This window comes from Mizuhopecten yessoensis, unplaced genomic scaffold (assembly GCF_002113885.1).
Source record: "Mizuhopecten yessoensis strain PY_sf001 unplaced genomic scaffold, ASM211388v2 scaffold10945, whole genome shotgun sequence".
In the NCBI taxonomy this organism is placed as follows: domain Eukaryota; kingdom Metazoa; phylum Mollusca; class Bivalvia; order Pectinida; family Pectinidae; genus Mizuhopecten; species Mizuhopecten yessoensis.
This window is the reverse complement of record NW_018408800.1, coordinates 351073-372186: the sequence shown is the minus strand read 5'-3', so window position 1 is coordinate 372186 and position 21114 is coordinate 351073. Positions and strand designations below refer to the sequence as shown.

Below are 21114 nucleotides of genomic sequence, written 5' to 3'. Positions count from 1 at the left end.
CATACTTATCTGTATTACAGTCCATACATTTACCTGCAAATTACAGTACATGTATTGACTACCTATAATTACAGTATGCGTACTAATTAGATGTAATTACAGTACAAGTACGCCTATTTACCTGCGAATTACAGAACATGTATTTATCTATAATTACAGTATGCATACTAATTAGATGTAATAACAGTACAAGTACGCCTATTTACCTGCGATTACAGTACATGTATTTATCTATAATTACAGTATGCATACTAATTAGATGTAATTACAGTACAAGTACGCCTATTTACCTGCGAATTACAGTACATGTGTTTACATACTGTAAATTACAGTATGCATACTTAAATGTAATTACAGTAGAAGTATATACCTGCAATCATAATACAAATATTTACCTGAAATTGCAGTTGTTGTATTTACCTGGCATGACGGTACATGCATTTACCTGTAAATACAGTACATGTGTTTACCTGTAATTACATTATATGTATTTACCTGTCATAACAGTACATGCATTTACATTATAATGACATTACATTTATTCACATGTGATTTACAGTACATGTAGTTACCTGTAATTACAGAACCTGAATTTATCTGTAATTAAAGTACAATTGTCATGTAATTACCTGTGAGTACACAGCCCAGTACATGATGATCATTAAAAACACAGGAAGAACTCGGAGTACAGAGATCACGCCGTCCACCATCTCGTTACTGTAAGGACCTCCGTTCTGTATTCTTGCTTTCTTGAACCCTTTACATTTTGTGGCACAGCAAACTCCAAAGGCTTTACTGAAGATGCTTCCTTTGAAACAACAAACATCTTATTGAAAGAAATACCAAACTTAACACAGCTTACTAACTGTATATCACCCATACAAAAGACAATACTGATACACGAAAAAACAGAAGATGTGAAGTCAAACAATATTGAAGTTATAAAAAAAAAAGTTTGGTACCTTATACAATTTAGAACATTCTTCAAATAAATAATTCCACAGAAGGACTTACTTTAGGATCTTTTCCTCACATAAACAAGCTTTTGTTGAATTTTTCAAATGAAATATGTATGTATCATCTAATATGTATATCTGATATTTGAAATATTCTGTTTTTTCTTTATTTTTTTTATAAACCAAGTATTTTACAGATGAAGTTAATTTTACTAATGCTTGCTTATGCTAGATACTGCAGGTATAGTGTATGTGCCACTCTGATGAAGTGTTAACATGGAAATTGTCTATAACCACATTGGGAGTAAGTAAAATTGAACTCATATATTCTATAATGTAAAAGCCTATCATCTTAAACATGATATGCACATAGCTTTCAACCCTGCCCATTTTAGAGTGAGACTCTCTCATTTTAACCAAAATTTGAAAACATTACTCAGAAAACCCTCCAGCAAATCAGAGCTGACACAAAATCAAAATCTACACCCTGGTGTCAAATGATCTCCAAGTTGCTACAGAGGATTCAAATATATATAACAGGTGTACATAGATAATATACCATGCACCTGTAATGGTAACACATGCGTGTATAAACGGAGTTGCTTCCCCTTTAATTACTAGATGATATCCTACATTTTTGATTTGATTTAATATCTATACTGTACCTCCAACAGCGGTGTTGACGTACAGGTTCCTGGCAGCAACAAAGATGATGAGAGCAACAATCATACTGGCCAGAGGGATGACAAACCCAATGGTGAAGCTGATGTTCTGTTGAATGTAGGCCACACCAGAATAAGCCACCAGAGACCCAGCGTTGATGAACCAGTAAAACCTGTCAAAACGGAACACAAAAGTGACTAGGTAGATGTTGTATGTAGTACAACAAGATGTTGTACACAGGTGGTCGGCTGGCAGAGTGCTCTCTTTCCACCGAGGCGGCCGGGGTTCGATTCCCCAATAGGATGTGAAATGGTATGAGATCACTTGACCGACCATGTAGGTTTTCGCTGGGTGCTTCATTTTCCTCCTACATTAAGACCACTCGCGGACTAATATCCGGGCCAACAACAGTGATTAACTTTGGTCATCAGGGACCCTTTATCCCAACTTTTAACAAACCAGCCACCATTAAGCTACCTTAACCAATAAACCATGGATCATACATCAACCTTCAACAATACTTAAAATCTGGATTGACCTTCAACAAACTTTGACCTCAGATTGGGCTTTAACAAACTTTTGACCCCAAATTGACCTTTACCACATGAGGGACACCACAATGATCTGACCTTTGAAAAACCACTGACCCAGTATTGACATCTGACAAACCAATCGGGTAAAATGTGGCCTTCAACAATTCAGTGATTCCATATTGGTCTTCGACAAACTGATCAAATTTCATGGAGACATTATTTCTCCATTATGTGTTTATTACTATCAATATAATATTTATTCATTTTACAACAAATATGAAGCAATTTATTTCAACTTTTATCAATCACTTTTGTTTGCCAAGATGTTAGCATGCAGGGAGTTGTAATGACTGGAGAAAACCCACATTGTCAGGCGGTTGACTCCATACCTCTTCATGTGTGACTGGGGAATCAAATCCTGGTAACCTTGGTGAAAGTGTTTTATTCACTGTGCCACCTGACCACCCTAATGTGTGTTTATCGTATTTAGGGGTATAATAACACCCCCATCCTCCCAACTGTGACCATGCACACACATAACAAATTTAGGGGAAGGGGGATGGACCGGTATAGTAAATCAGGTTGTATGTATGTCTGTATGTCTGTAGATGTAAAGGGGATGGACTGGTATAGTAAATCAGGTTGTCTGTAGGTCTGTATGTCTGTAGATGTAATCTAGTCCAGACAAATCAAACAGTTTCATCAGAATTTCATGAAACTTCATTGATATACAGTCCCCACATCTGAAATTGTAATTATTTTATGGGTGTTATGTCCCTATAAATGAATTGAATGTAAGCCAAGGGTTCTATTTTTCAAATATCATTCAAATCAGTGTTGTACTTTGGGAGGAGAATTACTTGTCTTTAAAACAAAGGGGCATAACTCCATAACAAGGGGAGGTCACACCAATTTAATTGACATCTCCTCAATGTATAATAATGTGTACCAATTAAAGTATGATCATTCAAACTGATGCAATACTTTAAGTAGTCAAACTATGTTTTTAAACTCAGGGGCATCCTCGATATCCAGGGGTTATGCTTACTTACGCTCTCTGCACCCCTGGAATATGTCATAGCAAAATTGAAGGCACAAAGATAGCTGTTTGATTGGTCTCAGGTTAAAAATAAACTGACCAATCGCTAGGCTGATACCTGTCCTTTGAAGATTACAAAGGGGCAACGACCGACTTCAAAGTCAATCATTTTTTACCGTTATGCGACCGCAAGATTCTTTTTATGTACATCAAAGGATCGAACTAGTCTTCTTGTCTTGTTAAATTTTGTTATGACATATTCAAGGGGTGCACTGCTAACATTCAAATTGGTGCAGTTTTAATGGAAGAGTGAGTGCACACAATATATGTCTACAAACAGACAGACAGACAATTATGCTACTCAATTCCAGTATACCCCTACCAACTTTGCTGCCAGGGTATAATGTAATTATACAGACATTTACTGACCAGTTGAAGAAAGATTGTACAGCCTCTGGACCTAGATCGGTTACTTGTTGTGCTCCGTACGGACCCACATTGGCCTTGATCCCTCCTGTTCCTATGGCGACAAAGGTCAGCCCCAAGAAGAAGTAAGCCTTTCTTGTTTCCTGTAAAATATCATTGTTTATTCACAACAGTTTACACCTCTTTAATATACTTAATACCTAGGATATTTTTTCTTAACCTTTGTGATATCTTTAAATCTCCATATTTTTGTTTCTACGGAAATCAATGTATCTAAGTCACTAAAATCTTCCCCCATATCTCCACTGTTATCTCATATAAAAGATTCATGTACAATGGAGTTAAAAGCTCCTGGTTTTAAGGTAAATTAAAGTGCATACAATCATAAGATCCATATTAGAATACAGACCTGGTATTAGCAGTATCATATATATAGCATTGATGTGTACATTAATTAAAACTCTTAATATGGTTAATGAATTACTTTAATTGCTTTGTTTAATACATATATACATTTACTATGTATACACTGTTTTCTTCATTAGAGGTTTATTGCAACATTTGGTGGAACATAGGAATTTGTAGATAGTGTGTTTACAAGAAATCAACAAAAAGAAATTCCCCACAAAAATAAACAATTTCACAGCACATATATAATCACATATGCAATGATTCTTTATCAGCAATATTTTCAAATTATCATTTTATCTCAATATAATCAGCTTCATCCCTCTATAGCTTATCATATATAACCTTATCTGATGTTTTTAAGTCGTCCGTTTATAATATCAATAGTTTAACCTCATAGTCTATAGATAAGGAGTGAAACTTGGTTTGGTTTGTTTGTGTAATTTTACATCCTTTACACATCTATGATCATTTAAGGACGTGCCAGGTTTTAGTGGTGGAGGAAATCCGGAGTAACTGGAGAAAAGCCACCGACCTAGGGCCAGTACCTGGCGACTGCCCCACGTAGACCTCAAACCCATGACCTAGTGGGGGAGGGCTATCGTGATTCAGATGGTCGAACACCTTAATCATTTTGCCACCGCGGCCTAATAGGAGTAATACAAAATATATTCCATGCAGAAATAGAAGGTATAATACACATGTTTTTTGTTTTGAACTACAAATATAAGACAAGGAATGTTATTTCCTAGCTACATGTAAATACAAAGAGTAACTTACAATACTGAGGTCGTATTTGACTCCTTCATCGTCTCTCCCAAACCAGTCAGAATAATCTATGGCAGCTGCTGGCAGTAGGAATAACCCTGTGGTTATAAAAATCACAATTATTTGTTTCGTGGTGATACATTATTAATATTAAGGTTTTTTTCTTGTTTATGTTGTCTTCATCGCATTCAGGCAAAAAGTAAAAAGTTAATCTACAATCATATGATATTTACAGATAATGACTAAATATGGATTTCAGTAGAGTTATGTCCCCTATACTGACAATTTTCAAAACTGAAATGCACCATGGGAGCTCAAAATGAATTTGTTTTCTCTTCAATGGTGCTAAAAATCAGTGGTTAATCTATTTCTATTTTATTCTTTCATGACCATTACATTCAGAATTAAATTGCTTGTTTTATGCCATGGGCATTACCGTTAAATCTTATTCAAATCAAACTGCCACTAAAAATTAAGAATCATTATCATGTGATTTAAATTTGTATTGCCATTAAATGTTATTTCCATTCCTAATTGGCCATCAAATAAATAAGATTAGGGCTATCAATTAAAAAGAACCAGAACAGAAATTAACAGCCATGTTGTTTTTCAAAGTAATGTAAAAACCAAATCACTGAAGATTTAAGAAAAAGTATTGCGGAAAAGTGATGGTGATTTGTCCAACCTTTTCAAACAAGAATCAATGAACATTTTTGATTGAAATGTTTAATTTCAAGGATAAAGTTGGCAGTAGTAATGCTATATTAACAGGTTATGTTAAAGTTTACCTAGCAGGTATATTAGGCCTGATCCCAGGATCGTGTTGTATTTGCCCGCGTAGGAGTCGGATATGTATCCTCCAATCACAGGGATAAGGTAAACTGTACCTGTGAAGAAATCAAACAAAACAGTCAAGCTTCAATCAGAAATAGAATTATTACACTATAATTACAGGTTATGGAGTGTACTTATCAATTGTTCTAGTGTCTGCCACTTAAAAACATTCAATTTGGGGACCTCACTATAAAATTTACATAAGGGTTCATTTTGATAATCATGTCAATTTGTTGTTGGATGAGCAAGTCTGCAATTCATTGTTTTTCATGATATTTTTAGAAAATAAAAATGCTATTAAAAGCCTTTAAAAAGCCACCTGTCTTAAATAGCTTTGTGCTCATTCCCTTTATTTAATCGAAAAANAAACGGATAGCAATAGGTCACTTGAGCTAAAGCTCAGGTGACCTAAAAAATCACAATTATTTTTTGTGTCATTGTGATACATTATTAATACTGGTATTAAGGTTTTTTTCTTGTTGATGTTGTCTTCATCGCATTCAGGCAAAAAGTAAAATGTTAATCTACAATCATATGATATTTACAGATAATGACTAAATTTACAGATAATGACTAAATTACAGATAATGACTAAATATGGATTTCAGGAGAGTTATGTCCCCTATACTGACAATTTTCAAAACTGAAATGCACCATGGGAGCTCAAAATGAATTTGTTTTCTCTTCAATGGTGCTAAAATCAGTGGTTAATTTATTTCTATTTTATTCTTTCATGACCATTACATTCAGAATTAAATTGCTGTCAGAATTTGTCATGGCCATGACTAAAAATGATTTGATTGTTTTATGGGCATTACCGTTAAATCTTATTCAAATCAAACTGCCACTAAAAATTAAGAATCGTTATCATGTGATTTAAATTTGTATTGCCATTAAATGTTATTTCCATTCCTAATTGGCCATCAAATAAATAAGATTAGGGCTATCAGTTAAAAAGAACCAGAACAGAAATTAACAGCCATGTTGTTTTTCAAAGTAATGTAAAAACCAAATCACTGAAGATTTAGGAAAATTCACAGTGATGGTGATTTGTCCAACCTTTTCAAACAAGAATCAATGAACATTTTTGATTGAAATGTTTAATTTCAAGGATAAAGTTGGCAGTTTAGTAATGCGATATTANATAGATATGGTTCGATAATAATGAAAAACAAAAAACGATCAGGCCTAGAAGCTACGGTCCCCGCAGCAAGCCCATACATTTTATAATCAGACCATAGATCATTATATTTATTATTTAATTTTTATTATCAGATAATAAAAAAAATAAAAATGGTCGGGCCTAGAAGCTACAGTTCCCTCAGCTACTTTAGGGCATGTCCCTGCCTCCAAAGGAACTAAGTTAAACATTGTTTATTCAGCAGTTAGCTAAGAAAATGGTTTCACTGGATACCATAATACAGTACCAACTCTGTCACAATTTCACAAACAATGGGCTGGTTCTCAGATTTTAATGCTGTGAGCCATGAGTGGAAAAAAGGAGTTGAATATCAACTTTTACCAAATTAATTAGGAGGAGTATATAAAATGTTTCATCAGAGTTGTTTAATGATAAAGTATCATGATAATGGTTCGTTTGTCCCCATATATATCTGTTAGATTAACAATACGATCTATCAGTAAGACATATACAGACACTATCATATCTCATTAAGACATACAGACAATACGATCTATCAATAAGACATATACAGACACTATCATATCTCATTAAGACATACAGACAATATCATCTATCAATAAGACATATACAGACACTATCATATCTCATTAAGACATACAGACAATATCATCTATCAATAAGACATATACAGACACTATCATATCTCATTAAGACATACAGACAATATCATCTATCATTAAGACATCCAGACAATATCATCTATCAGTAAGACATACAGACAATATCATCTATCAGTAAGACATACAGACAATATCATCTATCATTAAGACATATACAGACAATATCATCTATCAGTAAGATATACAGACAATATCATCTATCATTAAGACATACAGACAATATCATCTATCAGTAAGACATCCAGACAATATCATCTATCAGTAAGACATACAGACAATATCATCTATCAGTAAGACATACAGACAATATCATCTATCATTAAGACATATACAGACAATATCATCTATCAGTAAGATATACAGACAATATCATCTATCATTAAGACATACAGACAATATCATCTATCAGTAAGACATCCAGACAATATCATCTATCAGTAAGACATACAGACAATATCATCTATCAGTAAGACATACAGACAATATCATCTATCATTAAGACATATACAGACAATATCATCTATCAGTAAGACATACAGACAATATCATCTATCAGTAAGACATACAGACAATATCATCTATCAGTATGACATCATCTATCAGTATGACATCATCTATCAGTATGATATCATCTATCAGTATGACATGCAGACAAAATCATCTATCAGTATGATATCATCTATCAGTATGACATCATCTATCAGTATGACATCATCTATCAGTATGACATCATCTATCAGTATGACATCATCTATCAGTATGACATACAGACAATATCATCTATCAGTAAGACATACAGACAATATCATCTCTCAGTATGACATCATCGATCAGTAAGACATACAGACCATATCATCTACCGATAAGATACATACAGACAATATCATCTACCGTTAAGATATATACAGACAATATCATCTACCGATAAGATACATACAGACAATATCATCTCTCAGTAAGACATACAGACAATATCATCTACCGATAAGATATATACAGACAATATCATCTATCAGTAAGACATACAGACAATATCATCTACCGATAAGACATATACAGACAATATCATCTATCAGTAAGACATAAACAGACAATATCACTGTTCGGTAAGGTTTAGTACGGAATGACACGTGTCACTGTGTATGCACTGCGGATTAACAACGGTTTGCTACGATTTTAGTACGGGTTAGAATGATACCTCCCAGAGAGGACGATGGCTATATACCTACCAGAGAAAACATGGCTATATACCTACCAGAGAAGATGGTGGCTATATATACATGTACCTACCTGAGAAGACGGTGGCTATATATACATGTACCTACCTGAGAAGACGGTGGCTTTATACCTACCAGAGAAGACAGTGGCTATATACCTACCAGAGAAGACAGTGGATATATACCCTACCAGAGAAGACAGTGGATATATACCTACCAGAGAAGACAGTGGCTATATACCTACCAGAGAAGATGGTGGCTATATAACTACAAGAGAAGACGATGGCTATATACCAACCAGAGAAGATGGTGGCTATATATACATGTACCTACCTGAGAAGACGGTGGCTATATATACATGTACCTACCTGAGAAGACGGTGGCTTTATACCTACCAGAGAAGACAGTGGCTATATACCTACCAGAGAAGACAGTGGATATATACCCTACCAGAGAAGACAGTGGATATATACCTACCAGAGAAGACAGTGGATATATACCTACCAGAGAAGACAATGGATATATACCTACCAGAGNGGTGAAGACAGTGGCTATATACCTACCAGAGAATACAGTGGCTATATACCTACCAGAGAAGACGGTCACTTTACAGTGGCTATATACCTACAAGTGAAGACAGTGGCTATAAATCTACCAGAGAAGACGGTCACTGTGGCTATATACCTATTAGAGAAGACAGTGGCTATATACCTACCAGAGAAGACTGTCACTGTGGCTTTATACCTACCAGATAAGACAGTGGCTATATACCTACCAGAGAAGACAGTCACTGTGGCTATATACCTACTAGAGAAGACAGTAGCTATATACCTACCAGAGGAGACGGTCACTGTGGCTATATACCTACTAGAGAAGACAGTAGCTATATACCTACCAGAGAAGACAGTCACTGTGGCTATATACCTACCAGAGAAGACTGTCACTTTACAGTGGCTATATACCTACCAGAGAAGACAGTGGCTATATGCCTACCAGAGAAGACAGTCACTGTGGCTATATACCTACTAGAGAAGACAGTAGCTATATACCTACCAGAGGAGACGGTCACTGTGGCTATATACCTACTAGAGAAGACAGTAGCTATATACCTACCAGAGGAGACGGTCACTGTGGCTATATACCTACCAGAGAATACAGTGGCTATATACCTACCAGAGAAGACTGTCACTTTACAGTGGCTATATACCTACCAGAGAAGACAGTGGCTATATATCTACCAGAGGAGACGGTCACTGTGGCTATATACCTACCAGAGAAGACAGTTGATATATACCTACCAGAGAATACGGTCACATTACAGTGGCTATATACCTACAAGTGAAGACAGTGGCTATAAATCTACCAGAGAAGACGGTCACTGTGGCTATATACCTATTAGAGAAGACAGTGGCTATATACCTACCAGAGAAGACAGTCACTTTACAGTGGCAATATACCTACCAGATAAGACAGTGGCTATATACCTACCAGAGAAGACAGTTGATATATACCTACCAGAGAATACGGTCACATTACAGTGGCTATATACCTACAAGTGAAGACAGTGGCTATAAATCTACCAGAGAAGACGGTCACTGTGGCTATATACCTACTAGAGAAGACAGTGGCTATATACCTACCAGAGAAGACGGTCACTTTACAGTGGCAATATACCTACCAGATAAGACAGTGGCTATATACCTACCAGAGAAGACAGTTGATATATACCTACCAGAGAAGACGGTCACATTACAGTGGCTATATACCTACCAGAGAAGACAGTGGCTATATACCTACCAGAGAAGACAGCGACTATATACCTACCAGTGAAGATGATGGTGACTTGAGCGGCTGAAGTACTAGTTAACTGTAACTCACTGGTACAGAACAGTACCAAGTTTCCAATAACACTGTAATAGGCCAGTCTCTCACACGTTTCCATCCCCAGAATACAAAACACGTTAGCGGAAAATGCAAGTTGTGTGACTTCACTGTTGTCTGACACTAGGTGATCACCCTCTTTTTCTGATGCTGTCATGACACCTTCCTGTTGTCTTTGTGTATGTCCACTGAATTCGTCTTCGAAGGGATTTGATAAAATTGGGACAGTTTCCATATCTCGTAGCTCGTACCTAATTTATTTGTTGCTATAGATATAAATGTACCAACACATCCTGTACACCTGTTTCACCTTCAAAATCCATATATGCTGACATCTTAATTATATTTACAAATTAAACCTCGGTTAATGTAATTTATGAATGTCCTAGTAATACTTTGTTTTTTGCTATGTTTCATTATCATGCATTTTAAAGTACTGTATTAAGGTTATCTATTGTTGATATGAGCGGACGCTGACCATTAGAAGGAGGTGAGAAGGTCAAAAGTCGTTTGAATTTGTGGCTATTTTTAGCACCCTATATAATTAGAACGTGCGCTAGCTGACCCTAGGTCACAAGCCTGTTGAAGATGATGGAAGAACAAGGTGTGTACCTTCTTTTTACATCATGATCTAATTTTGAAAAATATCTGAAAGTGAATTTTATTACCCACCACCTCCCCTTCTGACCTCCTTCTCAATATGATTATTCCTTCTTTAAGGGGCGTTTTCCTACCCCATCTAAGACTTTTAAGTAAATTGGACAAAAACTTTAAAAGATGAAGTTTTTATATAAACATGTCGTTTTGAATGAAAACGGCCATTTTCAATATCATTTGAAGTGTTCCAGTTTTTTATGCACTAAACATGTCTTACAAGCTTGCCATTGTGATATTTACTTGGAATCAGGCATAATATACCTTATTACTTGTGGTAAATGTAAGATGCAGTATGTTGAGGAAACACAGAAGGCCCACAAATACAGGATTAACAACCATCGTAGATCAATCAGTAGCCTTCCTGTGGCAAGACATTTCATCCCCCACAAAACGTAGTAGCGACGTCGTGTGTTGTGCTATTAATTTTTCACACCTCTGAATGTTGGTATTGTGTCTTAAAGAGTTCTGATTGACTTATCAATAAAAAATATAAAAATGGTGTTTGATAAAATTGAATTATCGAGACAAATTGATGATAGAAAATAAGTTAAGAAAAACAACAGCACCATCAACTTTTGGTGGCTGTTATAAAATATTCTGTCTGTTAGTTGTTATTTTAACAACATGAACGACTATAGTGGATAAGTACATGATATTTAGTGTGGTCATAGATCAAAACAGTGGTATATATCCAAGATGGCGGACATTTGTGAACAGGGGGGTTGCTCTCAATTAAGCCCCCTCCCAACTTTTGGCCCATTATTTTTCTCAGGAGGGGGGGCTTAATGGCGGTAAAATACGGTATATGCAAACAGCAAAGACAGAAATCTACTGGATAAAGCAACTCCAGGGTGTGTACCCTTTAATGGCATGAGTGGGTGTTGGCGAGCTGGCAGTTTACTGCAATCAACACCAACCAATATACAGTAAAAACAGAATTGATGCCATTTAATTATAAAGGAATAGATGTAAATATGTGAATGTTGTACTAAAAAGAACACCTGTTACATGTACTAGCATTGGCAGGAAAGTATTTGATCATCGGACAATAAGGTATGCTACATTCATTACATTAGCATGGTCATGGCACATATCAGCTAAATTGCTAAAAAGGGACAAATCAATAAATTTGTTTCTACATTTAACATGATGATAATAATAATAATCTTTATTTAACGTCGTGTACAATTGTCAGCAACAAACATAAGCTCTGTAGAGCTTTTATTACGCCGCTGCTAAGGGAACAAATGGTGTTTTCGTGGTGGAGGAAAACCCACAGGGGGGAAACCACCGTGCCATCGGAGGGATAACAACTAACCCTATCAGACATCACTCTCTTTTATTCCACCACCGCTGGGGATCGAACCGAAATTCTTGGGAAAGCGAGTGGTCTGAAGCTCACGCTTGATTGCACACAGTAGTACAATGACTGTGCGCGTTAGCGATCACGGCTACCGAGGCACCGAACAATTTATCATTATATCATTTCCTGATATGGCTACATGGCAATCACCCATGACATGTCCAATTGAGCTTGCGTTAGAACGTCTGACTGGATGCTGCAATTGCATGTCAACTTTAGATTTTGACATCACAACTATCTTTCAATGTCCAGGTTACATTTACATAAACCAACCAAAAGGCTTCCAGACTCTTTTTTTCACCTGTGCTTTAATAGCAAAGGAATTCATTATTGTGGGTCTGGCATTTAATATAACACATTAGGAGTAGTATAAGGCATTAAATCATAGTAGAATCACCAATGACAAAGACTCATATGTTATATAGCTTCAATACAATAGACAAATAATATTNATATGCAAACAGCAAAGACAGAAATCTACTGGATAAAGCAACTCCAGGGTGTGTACCCTTTAATGGCATGAGTGGGTGTTGGCGAGCTGGCAGTTTACTGCAATCAACACCAACCAATATACAGTAAAAACAGAATTGATGCCATTTAATTATAAAGGAATAGATGTAAATATGTGAATGTTGTACTAAAAAGAACACCTGTTACATGTACTAGCATTGGCAGGAAAGTATTTGATCATCGGACAATAAGGTATGCTACATTCATTACATTAGCATGGTCATGGCACATATCAGCTAAATTGCTAAAAAGGGACAAATCAATAAATTTGTTTCTACATTTAACATGATGATAATAATAATAATCTTTATTTAACGTCGTGTACAATTGTCAGCAACAAACATAAGCTCTGTAGAGCTTTTATTACGCCGCTGCTAAGGGAACAAATGGTGTTTTCGTGGTGGAGGAAAACCCACAGGGGGGAAACCACCGTGCCATCGGAGGGATAACAACTAACCCTATCAGACATCACTCTCTTTTATTCCACCACCGCTGGGGATCGAACCGAAATTCTTGGGAAAGCGAGTGGTCTGAAGCTCACGCTTGATTGCACACAGTAGTACAATGACTGTGCGCGTTAGCGATCACGGCTACCGAGGCACCGAACAATTTATCATTATATCATTTCCTGATATGGCTACATGGCAATCACCCATGACATGTCCAATTGAGCTTGCGTTAGAACGTCTGACTGGATGCTGCAATTGCATGTCAACTTTAGATTTTGACATCACAACTATCTTTCAATGTCCAGGTTACATTTACATAAACCAACCAAAAGGCTTCCAGACTCTTTTTTTCACCTGTGCTTTAATAGCAAAGGAATTCATTATTGTGGGTCTGGCATTTAATATAACACATTAGGAGTAGTATAAGGCATTAAATCATAGTAGAATCACCAATGACAAAGACTCATATGTTATATAGCTTCAATACAATAGACAAATAATATTGTCTGTATATGTCTTAGTTATATTAATATAGTCTGTAGTATATGTTGAGATAATATAGTCTTTATGTCTTATAGTTATGGATAATATTGTCTGAATATGTCTTGTTTGTATATGACTTATAGTTATGAATTATATTGTCTGTATATGTCTTAATTATATTAATACAGTCTGTAGTATATGTTGAAATAATATTGTCTTTATGTCTTAGTTATAGATAATATTGTCTGTATGTGTCTTGTTTGTATATGTCTTAATTATATTAATACAGTCTGTATTATATGTTGAAATAATATTGTCTTTATGTCTTAGTTATAGATAATATTGTCTGTATATGTCTTGTTTGTATATGTCTTAGTTATGGATAATATTGTCTGTATATGTCTTAGTTATATCAATATAGTTTGTAGTATATGTTGAGATAATATAGTCTTTATGTCTTAGTTATAGATAATATTGTCTGAATATGTCTTGTTTGCATATGTCTTAGTTATAGATAATATTGTCTGTATGTGTCTTGTTTGTATGTCTTAGTTATGAATAATATTATCTGTATGCTAATGTTTGTATGTCTTAGTTATGAATAATATTATCTGTATGTGTCTTAGTTATATTAATATATAGTCTGTAGAATATGTCTCAGTAAAGATAATTTTGTCTGTAAAATATGTATCAGTGATAGATGATTTTGTCTTTATGTGTCTTAGTAATAGGAAATTTAATGTGCCAGAAGCTATACTTTGAAAAAAGATTGAATACATGAAGTACATAATACAATAAATACTGCGTATCATAGGAAAGTATGTGTCGCCGCATGAGATATACAGCTACAAAAAACGTTATCAGTAAAACTTTGTAAACATCTATACATAGGGAAAGTCTCAGGTGTACTGGTCACAGATATACTCAGTGACATTTTATGGCCAACTTGACTGTGTATTGGTAAATATCATTGCTAGTATATATATATAAAGTCATACTTATGATAAATTATATGTCCCACCTTGATCGTTATAATGGGGATATATTATTGTTCTGTCTGTATCAAAGTAACAGATGATATATCTTTTTTTTATATAAAAATCTTACAAATTGTCTTTGATAGTTTATACACTTCCAAATGCCATAATTCACAGCATGACAACTTGTCCGTGCTATTCCATATAGATACCAATACTTTCCGTGGGCATTGTCAAACAAATAAAAACTGGATCTTCTACAAATTATACAAATATATCATTGGTTGTTAGGTACATCAAAGTATACAATCCAAGTTACATTATGTTTATCACTATCAAAGGATTACAGCCTAGCTGTAGCCAGCTTGCTGTCCATTTATAGAGGAATTTTTGTACATAACTCATGATAGCTAGTGGCTGATGGTTTATAGAAGGTAATGAAAACCTTTCTTAACACTAAAGAATGATTTTGCACCACTTTCAAAAATACCACAAAACCCCCAGCTAGTGTACTGTTAAAGTTCCTTTGATTTATGACAACTTCTTGTATGGTTATTGTTACATAATCATACTGGAGATGTCAACCCTTGTAAGATATGGCCAACATTCATCGCCCTAAGCATCACAGTTCTTTAGAGGAACTTTTTTGAATTTTCAATACATTTTATATCAGTGACATTGAATACTGATGCAATTCATTTATTGGGGCAGGTTTCCATTCAAGGAGGTTAACAGGTTTAATATCATTTCTCTGTGCCACGTACCGGTAGTTCATATATCAAAGTCTTTTCAACACGTTTACGCTAGTGACTTTGATGTTTGGTCAAGATAAGTTAATTGATTAAACTTGGTACCCGTTACCACAGCAACTAGCTCACGGCCAAATATAATTTTTCTTCACCTCATGGTTCATAAGGAAAACAACTTGTTCGAAGATTTTAACACATTTGACCTGTCCTCTGTGACCTAATGCAGTTGATAATTCTTCATGCCCATATTAACAGAAAAGCTGAATGTCTAAGTTCATAACACCTTTTTAAAACTGACAGATGATGTCCCATATGACGTAAGCTTCAAAGGGGCAATTCATGCCATGTCAGCTTAAACAGATCATCGAATAATTAGTACTGAATACAGCTTCAGTTTTGAATTATACTCCTACTATTACTAGTAATTGTAATTAATCAGAAAAAGAGAGTTTACATTTAACCTCTTATCTTACACATTTCTTATCAAATCCAGCTACTAACTGCAATGTATTTAGGACTCATTATATTTTATGCATATCTCTATATTTTAGTTGAAATTGAAATATTTTTGCCAAACATGAAAATTTAATTATTACCGAACAAATGAATTTGACAAAAAATCCACTCCACTTTCATTCTTGTTACTTTGAGAAGTAGTTCAGACAGTATGTACTGGCCTAAACACAATGTTCCCAAATTTATAAAATGTGGTAAAAGAGAAAGCCATAATAATCACAGCGCCCAGATACCAAAAACTTCAACAACACAACTTCAATATGACAAAACCTGCTTGAACTGATTTTGTTTACCTCTCTTATCCACAACACTGGTATTCAGGGCAGTGCCTGCTCTATAGCTGTATGACATAGATAAATACAAGACCGTTTTAGTCTTTTCAGTAAGGTGAGGCACGCTAGATTTTTTTAAGTAAAGTGTAGACATTCTAGCTATTTACAAAGGTATCATTATGGATATCTTAGCAATTGGGATTAGGCTAGCTATTTAAGTTAGCTACATCATTGTATTTAGTTAGATGTGGATATTACTAATATAGAAGAGATTTAGTTTGGTTCCAGAAGGATTTCAGCTGAACTATCAGTAGTTTTTCAGCACGCTTTTGTATTAAATTACAGATAAACAACGTCCGAATATATTTTAGCAACAGGGTGTGTACATTCTCACTATTTAGTTACAGCTGGGCAATGTCTAAATATCTTATGATAGATTTGGGTATTCTAGCTATATAGCAAATATAACTACGGTGTATACATTTTAGTTATTTAGTTAAGTAATGGTAAGTTAGCTATTCAGTAAGATAATGGTAAGTGAGCTATTTAGTTATGTAATGGTAATTTAGCTATTTAGTTATGTAATGGTAAGTTAGCTATTTAGTAGGGTAATGGTAAGTTAGCTATTTAGTAGGGTAATGTTAAGTGAGCTATTTAGTAGGGTAATGGTAAGATAGCTATTTAGTAGGGTAATGGTAAGTTAGCTATTTAGTTATGTAATGGTAAGTTAGCTATTTAGTAGGGCAATGGTAAGTTAGCTATTTAGTTATGCAATGGTAAGTTAGTTATTTAGTAGGGTAATGGTAAGTGAGCTATTTAGTAGGGTAATAGTAAGTTAGCTATTTAGTTATGTAATGGTAAGTGAGCTATTTAGTTATGTAATGGTAAGATAGCTATTTAGTACGGTAATGGTAAGTTAGCTATTTCGTTATGTAATGGTAAGTTAGCTATTTAGTAGGGTAATGGTAAGTTAGCTATTTAGTTATGCAATGGTAAGTTAGCTATTTAGTAGGGTAATGGTAAGATAGCTATTTAGTATGGTAATGGTAAGTTAGCTATTTAGTAGGGTAATGGTAAGTTAGCTATTTAGTAGGGTAATGGTAAGATAGCTATTTAGTACAGTAATGGTAAGTTAGCTATTTAGTTATGCAATGGTATGTTAGTTATTTAGTAGGGTAATGGTAAGTTAGCTATTTAGTTATTCAATGGTAAGTGAGCTATTTAGTATGGTAATGGTAAGTTAGCTATTTAGGTATGTAATGGTAAGTGAGCTATTTAGTTATGTAATGGTAAGTGAGCTATTTAGTAGGGTAATGGTAAGTGAGCTATTTAGTAGGGTAATGGTAAGTTAGCTTTTTTGGTAAGTTAGCTATTTTGGTAAGGTAATGGTAAGTTAGCTATTTTGGTAAGGTGTGTAAATAAATAGATTATTTTCATTTGTTTAGTATTTCTAAATGGACATGATTACCCTGACTGATAGATGTAACTTTGACCAACAACGTTTTTGTATTATGGAAAGCATTTTAGTCCAGGTTCTGAACTGAATTGGCCGTCAGTATTCTATACCTTATATGACATGAAGAAACACTGATATGTGACATTTTTTTAAACAAAGTACCTGTATGATAGTGGTACAGTTGTTATCATGTAATATATAGATAAAACTGTAGATTTTATAGGTTAGAAGATGTAATCACTGATAACAGACACATATATATATCAAAATTTATTCAAAGTCTATTAACAGGTATTTGAAATTGTTTTCCAAAAAATTGTCATTGTGTCTATTGTCAAAATACCAACTAATTAAAAAAGTTTCATTATTAAGGACTCAATGTCAATTAAGCTCCTGTCTAAGGGTAAGATAATAATTTTTTGTTTTGAAATGTGTACATATTTTACATACAAAATATACTGGTATCTTTTTCTTTATTTATGTTAGCAAAAATATTTTGAATGGAAATTAATGTACATGTTTAAAATGAAAACAAGTGTAAAGATTGATAAGTTTTGGCGTAGAGGTGTTGAACCATGAAAAAAATAATCTTTAGAATGCATTGGTCCATATATCTCGGGAGAAAACCTACAAATACATTTTTTTTTACCTGAGAAGATGAGACTAATGTTGGCAGCATCAGAACTGGGAATGTCGAGTTTGGAGGTACAAAACAGGACAAGGTTAGCTACCACACTGTAATACGTCAAACGCTCGCACAGTTCTGTCATCAAAATACACACCACCACAAGACCCGTTTTTCCACGGAATGCTGACTTATTTTCCTTTATCCCCATCTCCGGTTTGGCCATATTGTCTAATGGTTCCTGTAGGGTGACCCTACTTGACAGACACTGATTTCCACCACTACCACTCAGGAGAGGATTTCGCTCATCTGGATCAAACTGGGCCATGCTGACGATTTTTATACAGGTACCCTGATAAGAAAATGTAATCTATTACTTTCAAGCAAAGACAGAATAGCCTATCTCCTTAACAGCAGAAATAGGCTGGTTTCTGTATACCCAACAGATGTAAGCATTACAGCTAGTTCATCAAGCAGTCAGATTAGAAATCATATCAGGATTGCTTTAAACGGAAATAGTAATCCAGGATGCAGGATGGAAATTGTGTATTATCACTAAATATTATCCTGGACAACTTAGTGTATATATATATATATTTATCTTTAAGTACACTATCAAAACTAGTTGAACATTTAGTATATTCAATACCTGCACCTTAAATATCCACAATGCATAGCACCCCATATATATATATATCGAGGAAGAATGCACGGCCAGACCGGGATTGGAACTTTGGACCACTAAACTCTAACTAAACTCTAGAAGGATGCTCTAACCAATTGCATACTTGACAGCATTTTAAAATTACCATGGGGTAGATTACACATGCTCAAAATTGAAAACATCAATAAAATGTCTTTATATACACCCTAGGGGGAAAATATCACTTTTTTGAGTTGTTCTTTCAGATGAAATCATCACATCTTTGAAGATAGAAATAGTTTAGCAAATTCACTGCTTGAACATACGAAATTTTAACGCCCAAAATTGAGAGTTTTCCTCCATAATTGGGAGAGTTGACAAGTACAGATGTATATGCAACTGAGATACCTAGACACCGGCAATTGACCCAGTCCAGTTCTGCTACAATTTCCTCCCTCCTTTTTTTCAATTCGTTGCCCCAAAGACGACACTATTTACAACCCAGGTTTATAGGTATCCCCTTGCCAAGCGTACATCCAGTACTTGAAATAAGGATTTGTCAGAGTTACCACTGTAACAGGAGAGGAACAAAATAAGGCCAGATCAAGATTCTAACTGAGGACCTCCAAACTCTAAACAGACACTCCAACCAATTGAGCTACTTGATAACTGCCTGCGATCAACCTGTTGCAGTTACGCTGCACTCCTCCTCCTCCTTTCCCTAAATCTTTGTCCCAAAGACAACACTGTTTACAACCCAATGAACTATTTCCCTCGGCCCTCAGCACCGGATAAAAGTAACTGTCAACAAATTAACCAATTAAAGTTGTCAATTATGATAGTTGATGCTATATGATATTTATGACACAAACTTGGGTGTGGGTGTGGGGGGGGGGGGGGGGGGGGGGGGGGGGGGGGGGGGGGGTGAATATACCACTTTGTTTTGATGATAATCCAGAGTTTGTAGTATAGACATCTTTGTAACATAAAAATACATCAGTGTTTAAGAAAGCATATTCATATAAGTATGAATTGATCAGAACAATATATTATAACAAATGATTTTCTTTTACATATTTTACAGATATCTTTAAATGGAGTCACTGAAGAAAATTTAAAATCAAACTTGGAAACATTATAACTTAGCTTAATAACTTCAGCTCAATAGCACCAAACGTCTGGAACACACTCATAATTTATGTAGTAATTTCACAGTTTGGCAGGTTTAGCAAAAATAACAAGAGGCCCAGAGGGCCTGTATCGCTCACCTGGATACCAAAGCAATCATGGCAAAATATTCTCCGAATGAGATCAAGGGAATATGCCAGACCCCAAGGCCAATCCTTGTAGCATATCTGTACATGTATTAGATTCTTCATGCCCAGCAATTTTATGTATGGTTATGGGGTGGGGATCTTAAACTGTTTCCAAGCTTTGACTCAGAAACTAGGTCCCTAGGGTTGTGGCCAGACCCCAGGATCAATTCTAATATCGTGACTGCATTTGTCTCTTTTTGCCCAGCATTTGTATATATAGTTTTGGGGTGGGGATCTCAACCATTTCAAAGTTATGACCCAGGGGTTAAGTCTGCAAGGGTGGGGCAGACCCTGGGGTCAATTCTAATATCATGACTGCATTCGTCTTTTTATGCCCAACAATTGTATATATAGTTTTGGGGTGGGGATCTAAACCATTTCGAAGTTATGACCCAGGGGTTAAGTCTCCAAGGGTGGGGCAGTCCCCAAGGCCATCCTGGAAGCATATGTGCAATCATCTCTTTATACTCAGCAATTGTATATACCGTTATAGGGTGGGGCTCTCAACTGTTTCCAAGCTGTGACTAACAAACTAGGTCCCTAGGGGTT

At 35.2% G+C, this 21114-nt stretch overlaps 1 protein-coding gene across 7 annotated transcripts in view; it reads right to left on the bottom strand.

The window, feature by feature from the left end:
- The window catches only part of LOC110463932 (solute carrier family 15 member 4-like), a 44631-nt gene that overhangs the window by 7459 nt on the left and 16058 nt on the right, over positions 1–21114 (bottom strand). For all 7 annotated transcript variants that reach the window (XM_021518884.1, XM_021518883.1, XM_021518882.1 and 4 more), the window contains 6 exons: positions 18631–18958; positions 5582–5680; positions 4806–4891; positions 3621–3760; positions 1622–1791; positions 630–808 (listed from right to left, as the gene is read on the bottom strand). In XM_021518884.1, coding sequence (XP_021374559.1) covers positions 630–808; positions 1622–1791; positions 3621–3760; positions 4806–4891; positions 5582–5680; positions 18631–18934 — 978 coding nt within the window. In that variant the 5' untranslated portion in view covers positions 18935–18958. The remainder of the gene's footprint in view (positions 1–629; positions 809–1621; positions 1792–3620; positions 3761–4805; positions 4892–5581; positions 5681–18630; positions 18959–21114) is intronic.